Source organism: Microtus oregoni, unplaced genomic scaffold (genome assembly GCF_018167655.1).
Source record: "Microtus oregoni isolate MIOR12 unplaced genomic scaffold, Mior012 000031F_ref0000149, whole genome shotgun sequence".
NCBI lineage: Eukaryota > Metazoa > Chordata > Mammalia > Rodentia > Cricetidae > Microtus > Microtus oregoni.
Genome location: NW_024543090.1, coordinates 28006029 through 28033459, shown reverse-complemented (window position 1 = coordinate 28033459; position 27431 = coordinate 28006029). Strand labels below are relative to the sequence as shown.

General features: G+C 47.9%; 1 protein-coding gene across 1 annotated transcript; it reads left to right on the top strand.

The window, feature by feature from the left end:
- The first annotated feature begins 5211 nt into the window (after window positions 1-5211).
- Window positions 5212-27431, top strand: Usp50 (ubiquitin specific peptidase 50). The gene is made up of 5 exons (XM_041678829.1): window positions 5212-5583; window positions 7332-7541; window positions 10270-10412; window positions 17787-17919; window positions 27229-27431. Exons 1-5 carry the CDS (start codon window positions 5212-5214, stop codon window positions 27418-27420), a joined length of 1050 nt encoding a protein of 349 aa, XP_041534763.1. The 3' UTR covers window positions 27421-27431.

Sequence of the window (27431 nt, the reverse complement as noted above, 5' to 3'; positions counted from 1 at the left end):
GCTCCCACGAAAATGTAGCACTGCCCAACAGACCTCACTCGAGATTCATTGGGAAGGAAGAATCCATGAGGATGGCTGCCTCGGGTAAGGAACAGCAGCAAACTTCACGGTGCAGACCTTATGTAGGATTTCTTGGTCGGGGGAGGAGGAAAGCGTTCCAGAGTGGCTTGGGATTGGAGTTTTGTAGCTTGATTCTGGGGCAAGCTCAGGGATTGGTGGGACTTAAGTCCTAGGGGGTCAAGTCAGGGTCAGGACATTTTTTTTTCTTTGCCCCCTTTTACTCTACATCTGGAAATAAAGTTGATATTTGCAAGTTGGCTGGCCAGCCCCATGAAACCCTGGAAGACATAGACAAGGCACAGTGCTTTCGAACTTTTTATGTGGCTAAATATAACAGACAACTTAGAGGGCAGCTTCTAACAAGAAACCTCCCAAGGACACCCATAGACAAGGAGCTAGTGCGGGACAATCAAAAAGGACTGCGGCTGTGTCGTGGTAATGCCATAGGAATCACTCCCCACTCTGCTGAAATACATGAGAGCCAAGAGCTGATGAGCACTTACAGACCCACCCTGGTTGGATCAGCAACACCTGCAGGATTGGAAGAGCTGGCAGCACTGCCAGGAAGACAACAAACTAGCCAAGCTCAAAGCAAATCAGAGCTGAACAGAGGGGCTTCAAAGTGTGACCACTCTCCTGAGTGGGCCAGAAGAATGTGCACAAGAGTGTGTAAACCTCTGATTGGCCCAGATATGTGCAGAGAAACAACCAATCACAATAGGATTCTGGTTTTTAGACAGGGTTTCTCTATGTATCTGTAGCTGTCCCTTGCTCTGCAGACCAGGCTGGCCTTGAACTCAGAAATCCATGTGCCTCTACCTCCCAAGTATTAGAATTAAAGCTGTGTGCTGCCAGCCTGGCTAGGATTCCCAGTCTTTGTCCAGTTTCTGCTCTAATCTTACAAAAATGCCCTAGACACCCAATCAACTCTTGGGAACTTCTTCCTTGGTGTCTCACTTTCCTTTGACTTCTCCCAAGAAAGATTGCTTTCACCTTGCATGTTTAATCATCCTTGTGAGAGAACTCAAGAGCCACAGTCTTGAGTTAACTTTTGCTGGCTGTTGAGTAGCTGGAACCCAAGTCCCTGGATCACATCTAACTGGGAGGAGAAAGGTTCTTCTGATCTCCAAATCTTACCACACTGAAAATTACTTTAAGTATGGGTAAACCTCACTCTCCTAAATTTCATACTTTGGTCTCTTACCAAAGATCATTTCTCCTTGGTCCTTGTTTTTTTTTTTATTTAAATAATTCAGCTCTGACACAGACAGTTTAAGTACAAATTTAGCACCCCAGAGAGATTGGGATGAGTGGGCTGACAGAGCAAGGAGTAGTCAGCCCACTGGATTATAAACTAGGGTTTTTACAAGGTTTTATCAATATTTGTGGAACACATTTCATATTCATAGGGGTGAAGTGACCCACTTACCTCCAAAATCATGTGTCTGGTCTCTTTTATAAATTTCCCTGTGATATTTTAGAAAAGGGCTGTCAAAACCACAATGTAAATAAAGGATTGCATGAAGTTGGAGTTGTGACCAGCTCCTGTTTACAGGTTGCTTTTTAATTGCACCAGAGGGACAGTTGGGAGAGTGCCTGGTGCTTTAATTCCTGATAGATCAGGAAAAACCAAAGTTGCGGCATCAAGGATGTTTCCTATGCAGGAGCATTCTCAGACAGGAGACATCTACCAAGACAACTGTTTCCTTTGTGACATCACAAAGAACTCCTTGCCTCCCAGCCCCACCAGATGTTAGGTAGAGTAATAGAAATGCTCACATAAATCTTTATCACCCAGAACTGAAAAATAATATAGTCACTTTTGCTACTCAATTTTAGTCATAATTATATTAAAAGGTCATAGGCTGCCCTTCGTATTGTCAGACCAGCTAAAATACATGGAAGTGGATTTTGAAAGTACTGCACAACTTTCAGGTAACTAGAAAAAAAGATTAAGAGGGGCAGATTAAAACAAACCACCAGGGAGAAGGAAAAATTAAGAGCCAGCTCTCTCTTCTTGTAACTTGGTGTGAGCTGTATGAAGTGAGGGTGGGCTCTGGGGCAGTGCCCAGTGAGTGTCACGTGCTAGAAGTGGGAAGATACGTGAGTCTTATGCGGTGGCATCAGTGATATAAGGGAAAAAAAAACCTAAAATAAATATGGAAAGGTTTAGAGTTGGGATTATTGATGTGACTTCTGATTCTCAACCCACATACACACGGAGGGCATCATTATGGATATAATAAATGCATATTTCTTAGCCTTTGTGCGGGGGAGACTGGGGTGTGGTTTGGTAGTGTGTGTGTGGTGTGATGTGTGACTTGTAATTAAAAGACCTAACAAGGTCTCTCTCCAGCCTGTTGGATCCCTGTAGGCCGTGTGTGCTCCTGGAGTCCAGCGTCCATAAACTGTCACTCATATTTGGGGGGGGATCATGTGCCCCCACTCCCCTCATCCATATTTGCTGTTAGTGACCTCATGAGCTTTACACTCATTGGTTCACCAAGATGGACTTTGATGGTATCCTTACTTTGGCCTGCCTGGGATAAATAGAGAAGCCAAGCAGTTGGTCCTACGACCTGCTTTCTGCTGTTGCTCGGCTGCCTCCGTAGATCTGCTCAGTGAAGAACAGGCCAGCAACAGCAAGGGCCCCAGCACAGGTACTTTCCCAGGCCACAGTCACATGCTTTCTCTAGTTAGAGGAAGGGCGCTGTCCTCTTCCCCAGTCTGAGCTCAGAGAATCCTGTGTGCCCCTGAGGTCACAGCTTGTAAATCTCATAATAAGCTGTGTGCTACAGGTAATATGACCATGTCCCACTGTCTCCTGGTAACCCCACTGCAGTGTGCATGGGAATCAGAAAACCAGCCTTCCTCCATAGGGTGAGATGTTCTGCTCCGGATCATGGGAGCAGGGTTGCCATAGTGTCCTCTAATCCAAGGGACAATCATCTCTGTGTGTGCTTGTGTGTAACATACATGTACCCAGGAGAAACAGCAATGGAGGAAGAGCAGTGACGTGGACACATCTCAAACAAACACTCGTATCCCTTGACAACACGCTGGAACCTTGGAGTGATGGGAAACAATTGTGATGAAAGGTAAGGACCAAGTTGAAACAGGCCTGAGCCAGCTGTAATCAGTCTACAGCAACCGCAAGGGGGAAGAGCATTTAAACTGTTTAAAAACAAAACAAACAGTAGCCAAGGAAACACTCTTGGAGAAATGAAGTTAAAAGGATCAAACTTAGCTCCTGAGTAGAAGTGAAAATCCAACGTGCTCCCGCTAAAATGACTTCTCACCGGCCATTCCCAGCAGATGACTTCGGTATCTACCATGTCCTGTGAGCCTCTATGTACTGTGCCTTTTTAGATAACCTTAGGAATGGGGGGCAGAGCCTTACCCCCAGGAGTCGGGGCACGTGTTGCATTTGGGAGGGCTCTGCCAGATTTGACTCATGAAGGACCCCCAAAGGTAACATAGATGTCCTTCCTGAGCAGTCAGTCCAGGGCCTCTGTGACCTCAGTGAGCAAAAGTGAAAAGGACCTCCATGTACCAGTGAGCACTTTTCATATGGGTGTAACTGTGAGCAGAGGTCCTGAGAGAGGCCCCTGTATCATGGGACACCAACTTTAGATTCAGAACATGGAAAGGAAAATCGTAAAGGACGAAGGTGTTGAGTGGCCCTCCTGAGATAGAGCAAATAATAAAAGGGAAAGGAGGTCACGTCTCTTCTGCATGCCAGGCAGATGCTCCAATCCCATCCCTTACCATTAAGCCATCCTAAGTAAGTCATTGTACTTTTTTTTAAAGATTTGTTTTTATTTTATGTGTATGAATGTTCTGCCGGCATGTAAGTGCACCAAAGCAGTGCCCTTGGAGGCCAGAAGAGGGCATTAGATCCCCTGCAACTGGAACTACAGATAGTTGTCAGCTGCCACGCCAGTGGGAAGTGAGCCTGGGTCCTCTGAAAGAACAGCAAGTGCTCTTAACTGCTGAGCATCTCTTCAGCCCCCACTGTATTCTTTTCAAAGCTACCATTTACTATATAATCTAGGCTAAGCACCCAGCACAGCACACGCCTGACCCACAAGGGAGGTAGAGCATTCCTGGGCTGCTGGGAGAAGAGGAGAAGGCACCGAACCCAGAGCCTCACGTTAGGCACACGACCACACTCATCGTTTCTATTTTATAAATGAGCAGGCCCAAAAACCCAGATCACAACTGCAGGGTGGTGGCGCATGCCTTTAATCCCAGCACTCAAGAGGCAGAGGCAGGTGGAGCTCTGTGAGTTCAAAGCCAACCTGGTCTATAGGGCGAGTTCCAGGACAGCCAGAACCAGAGAAACCCTGTCTTGAAAAAACAAACCCAAAAAAAAAAAAGAACCCAGATGATAAATATATAATAACTAGTCATTAGCATAGTAAGGATGTGAGTCTAGTTTTTTCTATCTCCTTTCCCCTATGTATGTATATATGCGTGTTTGCATATATACACATTTATGTTCTTAACATGAATATATATGTTCTTACTATGTGTATGTATCATGTTCTCGATATGGTGACGCACATCTTTAATCCCAGCAGAGGCAGGGGGATCTCTGTGAGTTCAGGTCAGCCTGGTCTTCAAAGCCGGTACTGGGCCAGCCAGGGCTACATAGGGAGACCCTATCTCATAATAAAACAAGCACCACCACCACCCCCCCTTGCCAAGCTGGTGGCAGGTTAACCGCAGATTGGGATGTGAAGCAGGAGACTGTCAGTTCAGAGATTGCCTAGGTTACAAGACCTTGACTGCCAGCCACAAAAGAACCCCTTTATTTCCTAAGTGGTGAGGGCCTTGCTGTCACTTGCACTTAACTCTCTTCCCTGGAAACACTTTCCTTCCATGTGTGTGGCCCACGCAGTTCAGAGTGTCCAGACCATGCCTGCCTCCCGGAGTCTGAGAGCCAGCCGCACTTGCAGGGCATGACAGGACTGCGGAACCTGGGCAACACCTGCTACATGAACGCCATCTTGCAATGCCTCTGCAGCATATCCCCGCTGGTGGAGTACTTCCTCTCGGGAAAGTACGTCACAGCTCTTCAGAAGTAAGAGGCGCTCTTCATTGAGCTCTGCCCCGCCCCCAGCTCCCCCAGTTCCCCGAGGCGGGGTGATGGAAGGGCTGTGTCAGCCCAGGCACTGTAGGTCCTTGGGTAACCCATCAAGGGTGAGCAGACGGGGTGGGCAGCAGGCAGAACTGTCGGTGGCGTGGTCCAGATCCCCCACGACTGGCTCCGCTCTTCATGAATCAGCGGGGACTAGTTGCCTTTCGCCCTCTCTTCTTCCCAGGGATTGCAGCGAGGTCACCACCGCCTTTGCCTACCTGATGACAGATATGTGGCTTGGGGACTCAGACTGTGTCTCACCAGAGATATTTCTGTCGGCTCTTGGCAGCCTTTACCCAGTTTTTCTGAAAAAGACACAGCAAGATGCACAGGAGTTCCTGATTTACGTCCTCAATGAACTTCATGAAGCTTTGAAAAAGGTAAGAACCAACCAACCGCTTTGAGCTAGGTGTGCTTCTTTATCGGAAACATCTGCGCGCGCGCGCGCGCGCGCGCACGTGTGTGTGTGTGTGTGTGTGTGTGTGTGTGTGTGTGTGTGTGTATGTGTGTGTGTGTGTAGGATAGGGCTCTGGGTGCTGGGGGTCCTTTGGAAAATGTCCAGGTTAGGATATTTGTTGTTTATTGATTAGTTTGCTTTTTTAACTTCAATTTTTTTTAATTTTTATTTTCTGCACATGTATGTCTGTGTGCTACTTGCTTGCCAGGGTCCCATGGAGGCCAGAAAAGGGCAACAGAGGCCCTGGAAGTGGAGTTACAGACAGTTAAGAGCCACCATGTGAGTGCTGGGAATTGAGTGCTGGGAATTGAATCCCGGTCCTTTGGGAGAGAAGTCAGTGCTCTTAACCACTGAGCCATCTCTCTGGCTCCTAAAATAATTTTTCTTTTAATATTTCTTTTTTTATGATACAGAGTCTTACTGTGTCAGGCAGGTATATGACTCACAGTCTTCCTGCCTCAGCCCCCTCTCCAAATGCAGGTGTTATGGAAGAGATCTGAAATACTCACATTCCGGCCTTCCTTGGTATATGGTAATGGCCAATGACCCAACAGTACTCCAGATTTGCTCAGACATTCAAGGGATAATAGCCCAAATGAAATCAAGCACCTCAAAAAGCCTCTATGCCAACAAGAAGGCAAAGCCCAGGCAAAGGGTCGAAACACACATTTCTCGTTGCTAAATTCAATTCCAAAGCAGCTCATGCTGGCTGAAACCCAAGATCCAAAGTCCCCTCGGGAAAGGGTTCTAGAGCTGTATGGGGCCTGTTGAATCTTGCCTCTCTCTGGGGCCAACTTGCTTGCAAGTGCCCACCTACCTTGCCAAATTGTTACCAATGCTTTTAAAGGGTGGAAACCTTGTGCCGGGCAGCAGTGGTGCACGCCTTTAATCACAGCACTCTGGAGGCAGAGACAGGCAGATTTCTGTGAATCTGAGGCTAGCCTGGTCTACAGAGGTTGAGCCCCCACCTTCTTCATTTTTGTTTTGTTTTTTTTTTCCAGACAGGGTTTCTCTGTAACCCCCCACCTTCTTGTAAAGACAATTAGAGACAGAAACACTGGAAAGACCCAGAGTGGCTAGACTGGGAAGAGAAACAGAGGTTGTGATCCCCAAGTCAACTTTGGGGTACTGACATGAGGTTTAGGTTTAAATAGGTGATTTGAAGTATGCACAACTAATAGGAGACTGGTCAAGGGGAGTCCTGCCCTCACCGAGCCATCACTGTTTCGCAGCCTATCTTTCTTACAAGATAGTATGACAAATTGTTGCAATTGTGTTTAATCTCTTCTCAGGAGCTCAGCTCCTCCCCCACCCACACCAGGCTTCATTCAGCCCTGAGAACAGCAACCCAATATCCCAAGGACCATTGTTTTCAGTATTAGTATTCTGTTAGGCAGAGGAAGGACGCAATTGTCTCTCCTTGGAGTATCTTTTCTCCTGTTGGGACAATGATTGTCACTCTTCAGTTTCATCTGGAGAGGGAAATAGCTGAGTTATCAGTTGTCACAGGTGGCAGATGCTGCCAAGGCCTTAGTGTTCTGGCTGGATCAAAAAGAACTCTTTTCTGGTCAAAATGTATCATTTTAATAGGAAGAACAGCCATTCTGTGTTACCTGGCTTTATATCTAGTTGGTCACTAGATGACCAACAGGAATCTGTCGCTTTACACAGCACTGCGGCAGAAGGGCATACGAGAAGAGATCTGCTCCCAGATCCTGCAGGAAGGTGGTGGCCAGTGAGGCGTCAATCATCACCCGGCTGTTTGAAGGACAGCTCAACTACAGAATCACGTGTTTAAAGTGTGAGACCTGCACCAACAAGAATGAAGTTTTCACCGTCCTCTCCCTCCCCATCCCATCTGAATATGAATGCTCCCTTCAGGTAATTTACTTATTTTTTTTAAAGATTTATTTATCTATTATGTATACAACATTCTGCCTTCATGTGTGCCCACACGCCAGAGGAGGGTACCAGATCTTGTTACAGATGGTTGTGAGCGACCATGTGGTTGCTGGAAATTGAACTCAGGACCTCTGAGCCATTTCTCTAGCCCCCATTTTCTTATTTTTGAGACAGGGTTTTCTTGCTGTGTCACGCAGGCTAGCCTGGGACACTAGGCTCAAGTAACCCTGCCTGAATCTCTCAGAAACTGCAATTATAGTCATGGCTGTTATCCCTACAATTTTAGCAGGAAATGGCTGTCATATGCCTTAAAGATATAAATAAAGGGGGCTGGAGAGATGGCTCAGAGGTTAAGAGCACTGGCTGCTCTTCCAGAGGTCCTGAGTTCAATTCCCAGCAACCACATGGTGGCTCACAGCCATCTGTAATGAGATCTGACACTGTATCCTGGAAAGTGTATATATAATAAATAAATAAATTTAAAAAAAGATATAAATAAAGGAAGTCCATGAATGAACAACAATATTATTAATATTTCGAAAAGCAACCTATAGTTAATAGTTACTATGAATTTAGTTGTATTTCTAAATGTATTCAAGGGCTGGTGAGATGGCTCAGAGGTTAAGAGCATTGTCTGCTCTTCCAAAGTTCCTGAGTTCAATTCCCAGCAACCACATGGTGGCTCACAACCATCTGTAATGGGGTCTGGTGCCCTCTTCTGGCCTGCAGGCATACACACAGACAGAATATTGTATACATAATAAATAAATAAATATTTTAAAAATAAATAAATAAATAAATAAATGTATTCAAGACAAAGCCTCACTTATACATATGGGTGAGGTTTATTCGGTCTCTTGAGATGGAGATTGTGATTTCTTATGAAGCTCTTCTGACTTGCCCACACCTCCACATGCCATAGTTCAAGGCTAGGACTAGCTATAATAGACTCTTTTTTAAAAAAGATTTCTTTTTATTATGTAGTGTATGCATGTTTGTCTGCAAACATTTATGTGCAACCGTGTGCATGCTTGGTGCTCGAGAAGGCCAGAAGAGGGCTTCAGATTCCCTGCAACTGTAGTTTACAAACAGCTGTGAGCCACCACATGGGTGTTGAGCCTGGATCCTCAGTGGATTGTTTATTTATTTATTTATTTGTTGTTGAAAAAAATTTCTGCCTCCTCCCCGCCTCCCATTTCCCTCCCACTCCTTCCATTCCCCCCCCCCCTCCTCCCACTCCTCTCCCCCTCTCCCTACTCCATTCCCCCTCCCTCTGGAGTCTGAAGAGCAGTCCGGATTCCCTGCCCTGTGGGAAGTCCAAGGTCCTCCCCCGTCCATCCAGGTCCAGGAAGATGAGCATCCAAACAGGCTAGGCTCCCACAAAGCCAGTTCATGCAGTAGGATCGAAACCTAGTGCCATTGTCCTTGGCTTCTCATCGGCCTTCATTGTCCACCATGTTCAGAGAGTCTGTTTTTATCAAGCTCTCAAGGTCCTCAATGGATCTTAATCATTTAGCCATCCATCTCCCCAGCCCCTCGGACTCTTTTAGACTTTGGATGGAAGCTGTGGGCTGTGGCGGGAGGAGAGAGAGAAGTCGTGGCTTGGTTTGCCACTCTGATTTTCTTTACCATGGTGCTCAGAAATCATCTGTAAGTGGGGAGGTGGAGTGATGTGGGTACAGAGTAGGAAGAAGTGGCTGTCTAGGAACAATCAGGAATCAGGGAACTCTTTCTTTGCAGGAGTTTACACAAAGTTTTCTTCTGAGATTGAAAACATCTGCTGGCGACAGTTTTCCTGTCCACAGCAGGGAAGCAGAACCTGTTACTTTTTATTTTGTTTCCCATTTGATCAAAAGGCTTCAAGATCACTGGAAAGACTTTCAGATTCTTGGGGGAAGCACTGGCAGTTCTAATGAAAACAGTCTGTGTGTCCTATCCCCCCCCCCCCCCTCTTAAGTCAAGAACTTGCAGAAGCAGGGCCTGGCTAGAGACCTCATCTCCTCGGATGCGTGCTCTAATTTATCTGCTGTGAATTGTCACCCCAAACCATGAGATACGATTGATTTCAGACCCCCACATTGTGTCAGCAGATTTAGAGTAGAAAACAGCTATCTGATTTGTTACTAGGCTTTTCAAAGTCTGTATTATTCTGCAATAAACCAGAAAAGTTAAAGTGATAATTCATAGATTATTTATTAGTGGGAAAAGAACCCAACCCATCTCAGCAGCACACTCAGTGAGAAGCATCACTAGTTGCTAGGCAGATTTTTATTTATTATTATTGAGACAGGGTCTCACTGTGTAGTTCTGGCTGGCCTGGAACTTGGTATGCAGAGCAAGCTAGCCTTGACTTGAAGAACTCCTCTTGCATCTGGATTAGTGGTGTGAGCCATCAGCCCCAACTCTGAAAACAAAAAAGGTTGCTAGGTAGATTTTACAGGGCTCTGGTGATGGGCATGACTTCTGGGTCTGTTCATTAGGAAAATTCCCAGAAGCACAGGTACACAGTTCTTTCAACATTTTATGGTTTTGTTTGTGTGTTTGTTTGAGAGATAGAGTCTTCTTGTATTGCAAGGCTGGTCTCAAACTCACGATCCTCCTGCCTCAACCTCCAGTGTGCTGTAAATAATCAGCAACTACAACCCTGCTTTCTTCTAAGGTCAGCGGGGATGGCAGGTCAGCAAATGCTCTCTGTCTCTCCCAACAGGACTGTCTCCAGTGTTTTTTCCAACAAGACACCTTGACCTGGAACAACCAAATCCATTGCTCCTTTTGTGAAGGCAAGCAAGAAACAGCTGTGAGGGCCACGATTTCCAAGGCACCGAAAATAATTGTTTTTCACCTAAAAAGGTATGTGGATTTTGACATCTTGTAGGTGGATGGTGTGTAAAAATTTTCCTGAGATGTGATTCACACACTAATAGTTTATCTATTTAATTGTTCTAAAACCAGTGGCAAAGTAGGGGCTTAGTCCTCAGTGTCAGGCAAGTGAGAAATAAAGAGTCCAGTTCATAGACTGGGTTGGATTCCAATTTAATATGTAATTTCTTTTATTAGAATATATGCAACATAAAAGCTATCATTTTGATCAAGTGAATTAATTACCTTGACAATGTTAAATGTCAATTGTCATAATTTCCAGAACTTTTCAATACCTAAACAGAAGCCCAAACCCATTAAGCAACGTCTTCATGTTCCCCCTCTCCCTTGTTCCTACTTCTGTAATGTGTTTCCTGTCTCTGTAGATTTATCCCTATTCTTTTCACTAGAGTAGCTGGGCCAGCTGGTTTTGCTTCACCTTGACTTGAGCTAGTCACCTGAGAATAATGAACCTCAATTGAGAAAATGCCTCCAGCCTGTAGGGCATTTTCTTTATCAGTGATTGGCCCAGCCCATTGTGGGTGGTGCTGTTTCTAGGCTCGTGGTCTTGGGTTCTGTAAGGAAGCGGGCTGAGCAAGCCATGAAGAGCAAGCCAGTAAGTAGCACTCCTCTGTGGCCTCTGCAACAGCTCCTGCCTCCAGGTTCCTGCCCTGACTTCCTTTGATGATGAACTGAAATACAGAAGGGTGAGCCAAACAAACCCTTTCTTCCCCAGGTTGCTTTGTCTATGATGTTCATCAGAGCAGTAGTAACTCAAAGATAGAACTTGGAACCAGGACAATGGGGTACTGCTCTGGCAGACTTGATCATGTTGTATTGCGGAGGACTGTGGAAGGACTTTGGAACTCTGGACTAGAAAAGCCAATGGGTGTTGAGGGCCCAGTGGGCTGCTCTGTAGGAGCTTGGAAGATGAGAGTGTTGAGAGCACAGGAGTCTCTGGAGGCCTGGCTTGTGAAGAGGGACGTTTGAGAGCTACTTAAAGACTGTCAGGGCTGTTGCATAGTTGTTGTGTTGAATTAACTCTGGTTATGGTCAGCTGGGACTGAAAACACCAGCTGTGATTAACAAGATCCAGGACCACAGAAGTGAAACCTCTGTGACAAATGATGGCGGTCGGCTGGGAGTGAGACGGTACCAGCCGTCAGAGACCAGCGTCGCTGGGAGTGAGACGGAGAAGGGGTTCCCCAGAGTCAGCATGCAGAGACTATGTTCCATAGGAGGCCACGGTTGTACCTTGGGCTTACATCTGAACTTGGCCATGTGTAAGAGTCACCCAGGTGGCACTGGGTTTGAAGCCATGAAGGGCTCATGGAGAACAGCTGAGGTTGGGGCTGCACGAGACCAGGAGAGAGGCAATTGGTAAAGGCGCAGCCTTAGTAGCAATTGAAACCCAAGGATTGAAGGGGTCAGGGTGGGAAGTCTGTAATGTGTTTTATATTGTAATATTGATTATGAGACATTGGGAACCACAAGGAAGGAAAGGTTATATCTAATAAGTGATGTGTTTGTGTGTCAAGTTGACAAGGGATCGTTTGTGCCTGTTAGTTTTTATATCAACTTGCCACAAGCTAGAGTCATCTGAGAGGAGGGAACCTCAATTGAGAAAATACCTCCAGAAGATCAGGCTGTAGGTGAGCCTATAGGGCATTTTCTTAATCAGTGGTTGATGGGGAAGGACCCAGCCCATTGTGGGTGGTGTCACTTCTGGGTTGGTGGTCCTGGGTTTTGTAAGAAAGCAGGCTGAGCCAGCCATGAGGAGCAAGTCAGTAAGCAGCACCCCTCTATGGTCTCTGTGTCATCAGCTCCTGCCTCCAGGTTCCTGCCCTGCTTGTTTGGGGTCCTTCCCTGATTATCTTCATTGATGAACTGTAATTTGGAAGTGTAAGCCAAGTAAACCCTTTCCTCCCCGAGTTTCTTTGATCATGGTGTTTTATCATAGCAATAGTAACTTTAACCAAAACAGTGATGTTGGATAGTGGTGGCACACGCCTTTGACCCCAGCACTTGGGAAGCAGAGGCAGGCGGATCTCTGAGTTCGAGGCCAGCCTGGTCTACAAGAGTGTGTTCCAGGAAAACAAAAGCAAATAAACAATAACAAAAAAAACAAGACACACTGTTCTTTTTGTCTGGTAGGCTTCACTTAGCATAAATTTTGTTATTTGAAGAAGGAGCTCACGTAGCTGGAACTGGGCTTGGACTATCTTCTTGTCTCCATCTTAGCGTTCTAAGACTACGGCTGTAGCCACTATACCTGGCCCAGCTAGCAGAACATTTTCTAAGGTTTATTCCTGTTGTAGCCGATACTCTTGTGGTTTAATAACAGTCTAGTGTGTGTGCCTTTTCCCTTTGTTGGGTTAGTTGGGTTGTTTCTACCTTTAAGTGACTAGGAATAGCTACAGTTAATACTACCTTTCTGTTCCTGAGCATGAGGTCCTCTGAGAACAGCCTGTCTTCTCCATCCTGGCTGCATCCATTTATGTTCTCATAGGATAAACCCTAGGACTCAGAGTTCTCTGTCTCACCGATACTTGTAATTTTCCATCTTTTTGTTTTGTTTTTCAAGACAGGGTTTCTCTGTGTAGTCCTGGCACCCTAGAACTCACTCTGTAGACCAGTCTGCCTTCAGATTCAGAGATCCACCTGCCTCCTGAGTGCTGGGATTAAAGGCGTGTGCCACCACCACTGGCTCTTGTTTTTTGATAATAAACTTAAACAGGGCAGGAAGCTGGAGGCAGTGACTGAAGCAGACACCATGGAGGGTTGCTGCTTACTGGCTTGCTCCTCATGGCTTGCCCAGCCTGCTTTCTTGTAGCGCCCAGGGCCAACAGTCCAGAAGTGACACCACCCACATGGCCTGGGTCCTCCCCCATCAATTACTAATGTTGAGATAGCATGTAACTCCCTCACTCATGCTATGGTCATATGTTAGTAGAATATATGTCTTAGAAATAAAGTTGAGGGGCTGAAGAGATGGCCCAATGGTTAAGAGCACTGGCTGCTCTTCCAGAGGATCGGGGTTCAGTTCCCAGCACCCATGTGGCAGTTCATGACTGTCTGCTCCAGGGGATTCAGTACCCTCATACATGCATACATACGGACAAAATACCAATGCACATAAAATAAAAATAAGTAATAAATCATTTTTAAAAGTAAGTAAATAAGTTGAAGGCCAGAGAGATAGCTCAGTGGGTATTCACCTGATGACCTAAGTTTGACCTTTAGGACCTATGTGGTGGAAGGAGGTGAGAACCAGTTCCCGTAAGTTGCCTTCTGACCTCCACAGGTGTACTTTGGCACACAGTCCCTTCAAGCCATGTTCTTTTTTTTTTATGTATACAGTATTCTCAATATTCTGTCTGCATGTATGCCTGCAGGCTAGAAGAGGGCACCAGACCTCATTACAGATGATTGTGAGCCACCATGCAGTTGCTGGGAATTGAACTCAGGACCTTTGGAAGAACAGGCAGTGCTCTTAACCACTGAGCCATCTCTCCAGTCCCATAGGTGGTTTTTAAACATAAAGCAAAGAGATCCAGCCTACAAACCACAATCCCAGAGAACTTAGACAATAATGAGGACACTAAGAGAGACTTACATAGATCTAATCTACATGGGAAGTAGAAAGTAGAAAAAAGGCAAGATCTCCTGAGTAAATTGGGAGCATGGGGACCTTGGGGGATGATTGAAGAGAAGAAGGGAGAGGCAGGCAGGGAGGGGAGCAGAGAAAAATGTAGAGCTCAATAAAGATCAATAAAAAAAGTATAAAAAAGATATACTTACATATATAAAATGTATTTTGTCTATGAAATTGTACAAATGCATACAATGATATCTGTTGCAACCAATGTATCAACACCACCTGTCACTCCAGAAAATTCCCTAATAGTTCTTTACCACCGTTCTCTCCCTTTGCCATGAGCCCAGGGAATTAAAGGAAAACGTGTGGATGCCTGTGTGTGGGGTGCTGTGTGTGCAAGGATGTAGGCCAAAGGTGATGTCTTTTGCCTTCTTCAGGCACTGTCAGGTATCAAGGCAGTGTCTCTGGCTCGAACCCGAGCTCACCAATTTGGATAGTCCAGTTAGCCAGCCTGAGCTGGGTTACAGGTGGCCCACATGCTACCTAGCAGTGAAATGGGTGCCGGGCATCTAAACCCAGCTCCCTATGCTTGCATGGCAAGTACCTTTACCCCTGACCCATCCCCACAGCCCTCCCCGTGGGTTACTAATCTGTCGTCTGTCCCTACAGATTTGCCTTTCTTAGAATGCCCTGCATCACGCTGCTTTTAGCCTTTTGAGTTTGGCTCCTTTCTCTTGATACGATGCCTTTGAGGCGGCCTGGGTGTGGCTGTGGCTGTGGCAGGTCCCTGCCATTGCTGGGTTTTCATCCCTTCTGTAGATAGAGGTACAGTTATTTCTCCATTAGCCAGCTGGTGGCCACTGGCCTTGCTTTCAGTCTGGGCAGACGTGGATAGAGTTGCTCCATTGTGTAGCATGAACACCCAGTCTATAAAACTCTTCATATTTCCGGGGGTGATCCCTGCCTAGGAGACCAGGCCATAGGGTATCTTAGGGCTTTATTACTGTGAAGAGACACCATGCCCACAGCAAATCTTGTTGTTGTTTCAAGACAGGGTTTCTCTGTTTAACAGTCCTGGGTGTCCTGGAACTCGCTTTGTAGACCAGGCTGGCCTTGAACTCATTGAGATTTGCCTGCCTCTGCCTCTTGAGTGCTGGGATTAAAGGTGTGTGCCACCACTGCCGACCAAGAGACACCATGACCACAGCAACTCTTATAAACGAAAACATTTAATTGGGACTGGCTTACAGGTCAGAGGTTTAGTCCATTGTCATCATGGCAGGAAGCATGGTGCTGGAGAGGTAGCTGAGGGTTCTACATCCTCAGGCAGCAGACAGACAGAGTGACACTGGGCCTGGCTTCAGCTGCTGAAACCACACTTCCTCCAACAAGACCACAGCTCCTAATAGTGCCACTCCCTACGGGTCTAAGGGGGTCATTTTCATTCAAAACACCATACAGGGCATTCCCTTAGTTTTCAGGAATAGGCATTCCCACTTTATGGCCTAAGGATGACTCATCTCATCTAGTAATCCCCCTGCCTCATATCTAAATCAGCACATTTTCTGAGTGAATATTGTTTTTAAAGGTTCTGAATGATTCTGGTACGCGCTTAGATTTGGTGACTTCTACTGTGAAAGATTTGAACAGAATTTCTTTCTAAAACATTACATTTAGCTTTAGATCTCAGCTTGGAAACTGGGGCGCTAACAGTGCCAACACTAAGATAATGCCAGGTGTGGTGGCCTGCGCCTTTAATCCCAGCACTCTGGAAGGAGAGACAGCAAGCCTCTGAATCTGAGGCCAGCCTGGACTATACAGTTCCAGGGCAGCCAAGACTACATAGTGAGACTCTGGGGAGAGGAGAGAGAGGGGAGATAGAGAAGAGGGAGACAGAGAAAGATGGGGGAGGAGGAGAGAAGAGGTGGCTTGACTCATGCCTCACCTAGGTGACAGCTTTTGTGCTATCCCCCCCCAGGCAGACCCTATCCCCCCCAGGCAGACCCTATCCCCCCCAGGCAGACCCTATCCCCCCCAGGCAGACCCTATCCTCCCCAGGCAGACCCTATCCCCCCCAGGCAGACCCTATCCCCCCCAGGCGGACCTTATCCCCCCCCAGGCAGACCCTATCCCCCCCCAGGCAGACCCTATCCCCCCCAGGCAGACCCTATCCCCCCCAGGCAGACCCTATCCCCCCAGGCAGACCCTATCCCCCCAGGTAGACCCTATCCCCCCCCAGGCAGACCCTATCCCCCCCAGGCAGACCCTATCCCCCCCAGGCAGACCCTATCCCCCCAGGCGGACCCTATCCCCCCCAGGCGGACCCTATCCCCCCCAGGCGGACCCTATCCCCCCCAGGCAGACCCTATCCCCCCCCAGGCAGACCCTATCCCCCCAGGCAGACCCTATCCCCCCCAGGCAGACCCTATCCCCATCCCCCCCCAGGCGGACCCTATCCCCCCAGGTAGACCCTATCCCCCCCAGGCAGACCCTATCCCCCCCAGGCAGACCCTATCCTCCCCAGGCAGACCCTATCCCCCCCAGGCGGACCCTATCCCCCCCAGGCAGACCCTATCCCCCCCAGGCGGACCCTATCCCCCCAGGCGGACACTATCCCTCCCCCAGGCGGACACTATCCCTCCCCCAGGCAGACCCTATCCCCTCCAGGCAGACCCTATCCCCTCCAGGCAGACACTATCCCCCCCAGGCAGACACTATCCCCCCCCCAGGCACACCCTATCCCCCCAGGCACACCCTATCCCCCCCAGGCAGACCCTACCCCCCCAGGCAGACCCTACCCCCCCAGGCGGACCCTACCCCCCCCAGGCGGACCCTATCCCTCCCCCAGGCGGACACTATCCCTCCCCCAGGCGGACACTATCCCTCCCCCAGGCGGACACTATCCCTCCCCCAGGCGGACACTATCCCTCCCCCAGGCGGACACTATCCCTCCCCCAGGCGGACCCTATCCCCCCCAGGCAGACCCTATCCCCCCCAGGCGGACCCTATCCCCTTCCAGGCAGACCCTATCTCCTCCAGGCAGACCCTATCTCCTCCAGGCAGACCCTATCCCCTCCAGGCAGACCCTATCCATCCTCCAGGCAGACCCTATCCATCCTCCAGGCAGACCCTATCCATCCTCCAGGCAGACCCTATCCCCCCCAGGCAGACCCTATCCCCCCCAGGCAGACCCTATCCCCCCCAGGCAGACCCTATCCCCCCCAGGCAGACACTATCCCCCCCAGGCAGACACTATCACCCCCAGGCAGACCCTATCCCCCCCAGGCAGACCCTACCCCCCCAGGCAGACCCTATCCCCCCTCAGGCAGACACTATTCCCCCCTCCCCCACACACCCTATCCCCCCCCCAGGCAGACCCTATCCCCCCTCAGGCAGACACTATCCCCCTCCCCCTCATCCCCCCCTAGGCAGACCCTATCCCCCCTCAGGCAGACACTATCCCCCTCCCCCCACCCTATCCCCCCCAGGCGTACACTATCCCCCCCCCCCCAGGCAGGTGCTTGCCTTGCTCTCTCCCCACCAGGCAGGGCTTACTGAGATGTATAGTCTCTCGCTGACTCACTTTGGTGAGGCCGAAGGGTCTGGCATTTCTAAATAAATTTATTTCAAGAAGGAAGCAATTTATATACCAGATAATCATCTCAAAATTACCCTAACTGTACGTGGAATGTGTCAAGGCCTGTGGACCTCGTTCACAAGTGGCTCGCAAACGTATTTTGAATTTCATGCGTTTGTTATGGTTGCAGGTTTGACATCCAGGGTACAATGAAGAGGAAGCTGAGAACAGAAATCCTTTACCCGCTCACCAACTTGGACCTCACTCCTTACATCTGTCCAATTTTCCGGAAACATCCCAAGTACAACCTCTGCGCTGTGGTGGTGAGTTTAACGGGAACAGAACATCCTGTCCTCTGCCTCCTCCCTCCTCCATTTGGCGGCCTCTGCGGCTAGGCGTCTTGGCCACGTGCACCCCTAGAGGTCAGGCCTGTGTTACTAGGGAAGCACTTCACAGCCAGCACCCACACACTAGGCACTTAGCAGTCCCAGGACTCCATGCCTGGCTGAAGCCCGTCCCAGCGGCTCCCTTTGGCTCTAAGTCAGCTGTGATTGGTACAGAGTCCTAGCCGCACCACTGTCCAGAATCTCCCTGAGGAACCAACCTGAGCAGAGAATCATTCTCTGGGCTCCTGGGTCACGGTGTAAGCTGTTGTGTCTGAGGGTGGGGGTCCTTCCAGAGCGCAGTCCTGCCACAGGACCCTCTGATGAGCTGAAACTGAACCTGCCAGTTCATCTTATTGCTCAGCAGTGTATTAAAAATGAAGTCGGGGGCTGGAGAGATGGCTCAGCGGTTAAGAGCACTGGCTGCTCTTCCAGAGGTCCTGAGTTCAATTCCCAGCAACCACATGGTGGCTCACAACCATCTGTACTGAGATCTGGCATCCTCCTCTGGCATGTGGGCATACATGGAGGCAGAATGTTGTATATATAATAAATAAATAAATCTTAAAAAAAAAGATTTATTTAAAAAAAAAAATGAAGTCGGCTGGTGTCATACGCCACCAGCATTTGGGAGGCAGAGGCAGACAGATGTCTGAGTTCAAGGTTAGCCTGTCTACAGAGTATGTTCCAGGATAGTGAGGGCTACATAGTGAGACCTTGTCTCAAAAATATTAAAAAAATAAAAATAATAAAAAGAGGGGAGGGCATTATGTCTAGTCTTCTGCGTTCCCTGGTTCAGAACCACCCTCAGACTTGCACAGTGCTCCCTTATTCCCCCGGAGGCCGTCTGTCTCCTTTGTACCATTTACCCTTCTCCACACAGCTGCCTCCCTACACTCCGGCATTCACAGTGACTTCTTCCTCTCTCCCATCAGATGGAGATTCTAATTAACGTGAGTTTCAAAGGTGCTGTGTCCCAAGATCTTAGTTTTTTAACTTCTCGTTGTATCCCTTTCTGATTCAGGAAAATCTTTATTTTTTAAATTTTTAAAATTTTTTTTAAAATGTGTTTTGCCTCCATGTTTGTCTGTGTGAGGGTGTCAGATCCCCTGGAAAAGGAGTTACAGACAGTTGTGAGCTGCCATGTGGGTGAGGGGTTTGAACCCAGGTCCTTTGGAAGAGCAGCCAGAGTAACCAGTGCTATTAACTGCTAGTCATCTCTCCAACCCTAGGATTCAGGAAAATCTTCACCAAAAAAAAAAAAAAAAAAAAAAAAAAGTGGAGCTTATATTTAAAAATTATGTGTGTTAGGAAAAGATGCACGCTTCTGTGAAAATTACCCCACATATCTAAAATGTTCCTATTATTTTCAGACTTATTAGCTGAGGCACTGGAAGTCAGCTCAGGAAGAGATGAGCACATAGAGCTTGTGGCACATTGCTGGTGCAGTAAAGAGCTAAGCAAGCATCTCTCAAACTGCAGCACGTGGTGCTAGGAAAGGTGGCTGGGACCTGGCTATGGTAGCCACTGAGCACACGAAAGCCAGAGCATCAGGGCCTCTGTTAGAAACGCGGCTTCCAGGCCTCACCCAGTCTCCTGCCCTGCAGCACACACTCCAGCAGGCTGCTGTGTGGTGTGCACTCCCTGCCTGAGCCATTCATCCAGACTAGAAGGGAAGGTTCTGGGTGAGCCCTGGAAGAGGTGGACTTCATTCTCCTCTCTCTGTCTCTGTCTCTCTCCATTTACTTATTTTTTTTTAAGAACTGGTACATCCAAGGTATTGATCATTTTAATAATTGTATTTATAGTGTCATTTCTGGAAACCTTGTTTATTTTTCAGACAAGGTCCCATAAAACCCAGGCTGGTCTTGAATTCCCTCCTGGGGACTTGCCTTCGCTTCCTCAAATGCTGAGGTAGCAGGTGTGTGCCACCGCGCCTGGCTGAATGTGGGAATTTACAAGGCTGTTTTGTTTTTAAAGATTTATATTTATTATTTTAGTTTTGTGTGTGTATGTGTGTGTGTGTGTGTACACCCTATATGTACAGTGACCACAGAGGCAAGAAGGGGGCAATGTATCTCCTAGAGATAGGGGTAAAGGTGACTGTGAGCTTGGTCTCTCTGGGAGAGCACTGGGTCTTACCCGCTGAGCCTCTCTCCAGCCCCTCACCTAGGTTCTACTCCAGGTTGCTCATTGTCTTTACTGTTATCTGGTCACTTCTCCGTGGACCAGGCACTGTGTGAGTCTCTGTGGAAGCCCTGCATCCTTGCTGTTTCTTGTGCGAGTTTTCTTACATATTTTGTATACTAATCCTTATCAGATAAACGGATTGCAAATATTTTCTCGCACGCTATGGGTCTTCCCTCCACTCTCTAGTTGTCTTTATTGCACAACTCCATCATCTAGTAAGTTTGTTGCCCGTGTTTTTGGGATCACATTTTAAAAAGTTATTGCCTAGAACAATGGTGTGACCCTTTGAGGTGTGTCCATGGAGGGAGGTATAGGTGTTCATGGCACATGTGCACATGTGTGCATTTGTGTGTGGAGGCCAGAGGTAGATGTCAGTTATTTGACAGTTTTAAAATTTCCATTGTATGTGGATTTGCACGCACAAGCACACACACAATTGCAGATGCTCTGGAGGCCAGAAGAGGGTGTCATAGCCTTTGGAACTGGAGTTACAGGCAGATGTGAGCTGCCCAGTGATGGTGTGGGGAATTGATTTTGGTTAAGGTGCTCTTAACCACTGAACCATCTTCCTAGCCCCTCCACCTTGCTTCTGAAACAAGGTCTCTCACTGGTCAGCCAGATTAGCTGACCATCACGACTCAGGGATCCGCTGTCTCCTCCTCCTGACGTGGGTGCCCAGCCCACTGTGGGCAGTGTCACCTCTGGGAAGGTGGTCTTGGGTGTCATGAAAAAAGCAAACTGAGCAGGTCATGGAGGGTCAAGGCAGTAAGCAGCGCTTCTCCATGGCCTCTGCTTCAGTTCCTGCTCCAGGTTCCTGCTCCGGCTTCCCTCGGTGTTGGGCTGAGGTTAGAACCTACGAGCCAGACTCAACTTCTCCCCTCTGGTTTGTGTTTCACCGCTGCAACAGGGGAGCCCACTAGAACGGACAACACAGACATCTGAAAATTGAACTGAGGATCTGCATATGCAGTATTTGACTTTCTGGGCCTGGCTTAGCTCACTTGACTTAGTATTTTCCAGTTCCATCAACTTCCTGGCAGGATTCCTAATTTCATTTTACTGAATAGAATTTCATCATGTATATGGGTTTTTTTGTTTGTTTGTTTGTTTTTTGAGACAGGGTTTCTCTGTAGCTTTGGAGCCTGTCCTGGAACTAGCTCTTGTAGACCAGGCTGGCCTCGAACTCACAGAGATCTGCCTGCTTCCGCCTCCTCCCGAGTGCTGGGATCAAAGGCGTGCGCCACCACCGCCCAGCTCACCGTGTATATGGACTTTTTCATTATCTGTCATCAGTTGACGAGCACCTCGGGCAAAGCCACGTCTGCGCTCTGTTTAGTTTCATGAGGTCCCACTTGCCTTATTTCCTAGTTGCTAAGCCCTGTTAGGAGGGCCTTGCCCATACTCATGTCTTGCTCATACGCTCACCTTTGTCAACAGGAGTTTTAATTTTCGGGGGGTTAATTTTTGTATGGGGGGAACGGATCTACTTTCATTCTCCATGTAGCTGCCTGTTTCCCCGAGGCATCTGTTGAAGATACTGTCTTTTCTGCAGGAGTTTTTGGCATCTTTGTCAAAAAGCAGGTGGCTCAGTGGTTAGTGCTTGCTGCTGTTCTAGAGGGACCCACATGGCAGCTCACAACCATGGGTAACTAACTCCAGTTCCAGAAGGCTCCAGCTCCCTCTTCTGGTTTCCATGGCACCAGAATGCACACAGATTAGGTGGCTGTGGTAGCATGGACTCACTCTTGGCTCTTCTGTTCTGTTCTATTGACCTGTGTGTCTGTTTCTGTTACTGTGGCTCTGTAGTTATATAATTTTCACATACATTCATACATACCTTCCCATTCACCTTTCATTTGGCGCTGACTGATAAACAGGGCCATGCAGCTCTATCCTGCTGGTTCTGCAGACCGTTCACAGACACAGACTATTCTGAAATCACCACCACTATCCGTCTCACAGCTAACAGAAGCATATCCTAATTCCAATCTGTTGGAATTGGCCAGATGTTGAGGTAGGCTCATTCCCAGTCTCGTTGTTATGCCTAAGTGCTGTCTGGAGAAGTGTCCCTTGGTTCTAGAGCCTTCTATTATCAGCATTCATTTCTCTCTGTCTTCTCTGCCTGGATTTGAAGATGTGCAGTTCTCAGGTCTACTGGTTGAATTTCGGGTCATTAAGTCACAACTGGTTTTTGCATCTGGTGTTGGTATGTGGCATCTGGTGAGTCTACTGCTCAGAAACCTTGACAATATGACTTGCTATCTCTAGATAAGACTCAAAGGCACCTTCGGGTCCTAAACTTGGTGCTGCTTCTGCTGGAAGGTAATCCCGCCTCTCTGCTCCTGTGTGGCGTGGCAGATACTCACATGCAGCACTGTGGGAGAGGCGTGGCCAGAGGGATGCAGTACTGTGAAAATCATCCAGTTCCCATGCGCCTGGCCTCTGTGGGAAGGCTCCTCTGGTTCTCCAATGCTTGAGAGGGTTCTCTACTCCCTACCATGGCATACCACCTGGGTTGGCTACTCAATGAGGCTGAGCTGGGGTCGGACAGCCGGGCTGTTTGGTTTGTGATGCAGCTATCTACTGAGCCATGCAGGGGAGTGGGATGTCTATGGGGCCCTGGAGATGAACGATGCAGAGGTTTCTATAGTATACTGCACTGAGTCAGCAGGTCCCTTATCCAGATGGCTCCTGGAGATGGACAATGCAGAGATTTCTATAGTATACTGCACTGAGACAGCAGGTCCCTTATCCAGATGGCTCCTGGCCACGCCATCCTGCCAAACGGTCAAGAGGATGGGAACTGGTTTCCAAAGTCAGACTGCCTGTGAAGACACCCATCAGATCAGTTACCTAGTTTAGCTGCAAGCCTGTGTGGGCTACCAGACTTTCCACTAGCTGGGTTCGCCATAATACATATGGGTGCATAGCCCAACACCGTGGAGGCAAGGGTGACAGCCATTTTGCCACACTGCCGAGAGTGGGCAGTCTCTGTCATCCCCACCCTGCTATAGAGCTGGGGTAGCCAGAGTAGATACAGAGTTTATGCCGCTGTGCTGTTTGCTCTCCTGCTCATGGCCAGCGCTCTTAGTACCTCACCTCACAATGCAGTTCTTTTTTTGCTGTTTGGCTCTTTGTGGCAGTATAAGGGAGTGTTGGCATTTCTTAAACCTCCTTGTAGAAAATCCTGTTTTTCTGGGGGTGGAGGGGGGTGCTGCTGGGGGATGTGGCTATTGATAGAGCGCCTGCCAGGATCCACAAAGCCTTGGTTTCAATCTACAGCACCAAACCATAAATGGCCACTGGGGGTGCACACCTATAATCTAAGCACTCAGGAGGTAGAGGCAGGACCAAGAAGGTCAAGGTTACTTTCACCTGTTTAAGCTTGAGGCTAGGCTGGGCCTGTCTCCAAAATACTGTTTTTGAAGGACATTTGGGCGAGCTGTCCAGTGAGCACATCCGTGCACTAAGAACAGGGTCCATTCTGGGCAGTAATGGCACAGGTGGGAACAGGGACCATTCTGGGCAGTAATGGCGCACGCCTTTAATCCCAGCAGGGGCAGGTGGATCTCTGGGTCTACAGACTGCGTTCCAGGACAGTCAGGGCTACACACACAGAGAAACCCTGTTTTGAAAAAGCAGAAACAGGAAACAGGGCTCAGACATTACTATTCGTGTGTAATTGTCCTTCTCCCTCCTCGGGTGCAGAAACAAGACTCTGCTTTTGGGCTTTATGTAAATGCATTCTGCAGTATGTCCTCACTAGGATCTTGTCCTTCTGCTCACAGTTCTGAAAGGCATCCACACTGCTACACACAGTTCATTGTGCCCACTGGATAGGGTCCACTGTGTGAAGTCACCATAGCCTCTTCTGCTGTCTGCAGTGCTCTAGCCCATGAGTATTGCTGTGGTACAGATGTCCTCGGGCCTTCGGGGGCTATTTCTGGGAGTGGGGCACTGGTGGCTGGGTATGCATATGCCAGCATTAGGAACTCAGACGGTGGCATTCCAAAATTGCTCCAGTTCACAGCTCAGCAGCAGCAGCGGGAAGTGTGGCCGCCTTAAGCCTCTGTTGTGCTTGGAAGCTTTCTGTTGGGCTGTTCTAGCTGTTGTATGGTGGGACAGCACTTGAATTTGAGTTGGTCCTTGCACTTTCACGATGGATAGCCTTGAACGTGCTTCCTGGGCACTGGGACTTCAGGTGTCTACTAAGCGTGCCCTACTGAGGTTTTGTGTGTGTGAAAACAGGTCTTCTGTCTGTGTGTTCTTACTGTCACAGGTCTGAGGCTCTAGTGGCAGACTGCTTGCCTGGCATGTGTGCATCTCTGGGTTTAAATCTGGGAGAAACCTAACCTTACCGCGTTGTGACTACTCACTGTTTGCCTAGCGTGTCTCAGCAGAGGCACGTCAGGACAGTGACTCACATCTGGAGATGAGACACACGCCCACTGACCTAAGCCCTCTGAGAAGTTCCCATCTCTAAAGGTTCTACCACCTCACACTTTGGGGACAAAGTCTGCATCTGTGATCTATGGGTAGCACTGCTCCAAACCATAGTGTGTGTGTGTATTATGTGGTGTGTCTGTATTCAACAAATTCATTCAATTTTTGGCTGGCTGTAAATTATTATTTTTTTGTCTTTCCGACTTAAAAATACTTCCGTGGATAACTGGAAACTCCACGTAGGTGTGCAGAGCTCAGTGGTTCTGGTGTATACTTACATAGCTGCCCGTTAGCACCACAATCACATTCTACAACAGTTTAGTATGTCTAAACGGATCCCCACCAGCCTGGCACCCACCCAAGGACTGCTTTATGTTGGGTTTTGTTTCTGAGACAGAATTCTGATATGTAGCTCTGTCAGTCTGGAACTCACTCTGTAGACCTGCTCAACAGTGGATTAAAGACATGAGTGTTATTTGTTTCTCAGCATGTTTTTAAGGGTTTCCGTGTGTTGTAGCACGTACTCGTTTCTTTTGTTGCCAAATATCACTGTACTATGTAAACAACCACAGTCCATTCTTTCATTGAGAGGTCCTTGGTCGGCTCTACTTTATGGCCGTCACTATTAATATCCCACAGAGGGTTTTGTGTGGACAGTTTGATTTCTCTTGGGGCTATACCTAGGAGGGAATTGCCGAACATATGGAACTGTCTACTTAACACTTGACGAGGCTTCCTGATTTCCAGTGACAGTGTCATTTGTTCTATTAATCAATACGCCATGCTCCAGTGCACACATTCTCTTTGCTTGATATTACCCAGCTCTTAAAATATTTAACCAAAACCAAAGTGTTTGTTTGTTTATTTATTTATAAACAGAGGCTCTTGTAGCCCCGGCAGGTCTTGAACCACACCCAAGTACTGAGATTACAAGATATCCCCCGCACCTGGTAGCCTGAGGTTTTAAGTAGCAGCTGAGCATCCATCATATGCTTTGTGTTGGTGTTTTTAAGTTTTCTTTTTCAGGCAGTTTTCCCCCTTAGCTCAGTCTGGCTTCCAACTCAAGATCTCCTGCTTCAGCCTCCTGTGCTGGGTATTTCTGCCACCATGCTTAGTGTTAATGGTTTATGTTTGAAAGATTACTTAGCATGTGTGGAGGTCAGCCTGCAGGATCAGTCCTCCTCCCACCACGCGGGTTCCAGAAACTCAGCTCAGGTCATCAGGTTCGATGGCAAGAGCCTCAGTCTGTCCTTCCAGGAGGTGTGGAAACCTCAGTCCAGCTTCTGTGCTCCCCAGGGCTCCTATGTGGCTTCACAGTTCAAGTGCTCAGGTTACCACACTCACCTCATTCTGCTCTTCAATCTGCTTCCTCCATTTTATGACATGAAGAGACAAGATGGGGATTAAGGAGACATAAATGGGTATCTACCTCCTAAAGGCTGAAAGGGGCTGGAGAGATGGCTCAGTGGTTAAGAGCACTGGCTGCTCTTGCAGAGAACCTCGGTCTATTTCCCAGCACCCACACGATGGCTCACAACTGTGACTCCAGTTGAAAGGGACCCAAACCCTCCTCTGACCTCTGCATGCACCAGCATACGTGGTGCTCAGGGAAACACACAAATTAAAATAAAAAAGCTAGACGGTTTCTTTTTGAGGCAGGATCTCACTCCAGGCTCCAAGCTTTGAACTTGTGGCAGTCCTGCCTCAATCCTCCAAGGGCCTCGGCCTCCTGCGCTGATATTTCAGCCAGCATGCCTCGTGCTAGCGAATGAATGGTTTTACAGGATTTGAGGATTACAGGTATGAGCCTTAGGACTCCCTAAGTCTTCCTCCCTGCTGTTCACAGATGCAGGAGTAGGGCTCGCAAGGTGGAAGCATTTCTAAAGTTATCACTTGATGTTATTTTCTTTCCTTTATATGAGGGGTCAGGAAACTTTGTAAAAAAGCCAGCTAAGATATATTTTAGGCCTTGATAGTCATAGTTTCTTTTTTTCTTGCCAGCTACTCAGTTTTACTGTTGCAGCATTGAGACCCTGAAGCCAGGGTTCAGTTCCCAGCATACACATGGAGGCTCACAAGCATCCGTGCCTCCAGTTCCAGGGATCCAATGCTCTCTTCAGGTCTCCATGAACATGGGCATTATGTGGTGCACATGCAGATATGCAGGCTAACCACACACAGAAATTACCGTTGTTTTTTTGAGATAGGATTTCCTCTGTGTAGCTTTGGAGCCTGTCTTGGAACTCACTCTGTAGACCGAGCTGACCTTGAGCTCATAGAGATCCTCCTGCCTCTGCCTCTGTCTCCTGAGTGCTGGGATTAAAGCTATGCACCATCACTGCCTGGTCACATAAATTATTTTAAAATAATTTAAAATTTTATATATAAATTAAAAATTTATAAATCATATATATACTGTCCAACTTCCTTTATAATTCTATTAAGGAGTCAATGAGTACAATATATAAGCAATTCAAAGTCAGACATTAGGTAAGACTTGACAAAACTATTTCCTCAGTTCAACAGACAATTTAAAGTTTTTTGACCTTGTGATTTTTATTATTCTGTCAGAGTATTTGCATGTAGAAACCATGTCTTACACCCTTTCTTTCCTAGAACCACTTTGGCGATCTGGATGGTGGACATTACACTGCCTTCTGCAAGAACTCAGTAACTCAGGCCTGGTATAGCTTTGATGACACCCGAGTCAGTGAGATCCCAGACACTTCAGTTCAAACAGCTACAGCCTATCTTCTGTTCTATAGCTGCCAGCCCTTTTCTATGCCAATACAGAAGCGCAGGAGCTAGGACAGCGCCCT

Coding starts and splice junctions, on each gene's coding strand:
- Usp50 (XM_041678829.1), top strand. CDS start 5,212: ATGGAAGGGCTGTGTCAGCCCAGGCACTGTAGGTCCTTGGGTAACCCA. Junction 7,542..10,269: donor AATATGAATGCTCCCTTCAG/GTAATTTACTTA, acceptor CTCTCCCAACAG/GACTGTCTCCAGTGTTTTTT. Junction 17,920..27,228: donor ACAACCTCTGCGCTGTGGTG/GTGAGTTTAACG, acceptor TTTCTTTCCTAG/AACCACTTTGGCGATCTGGA.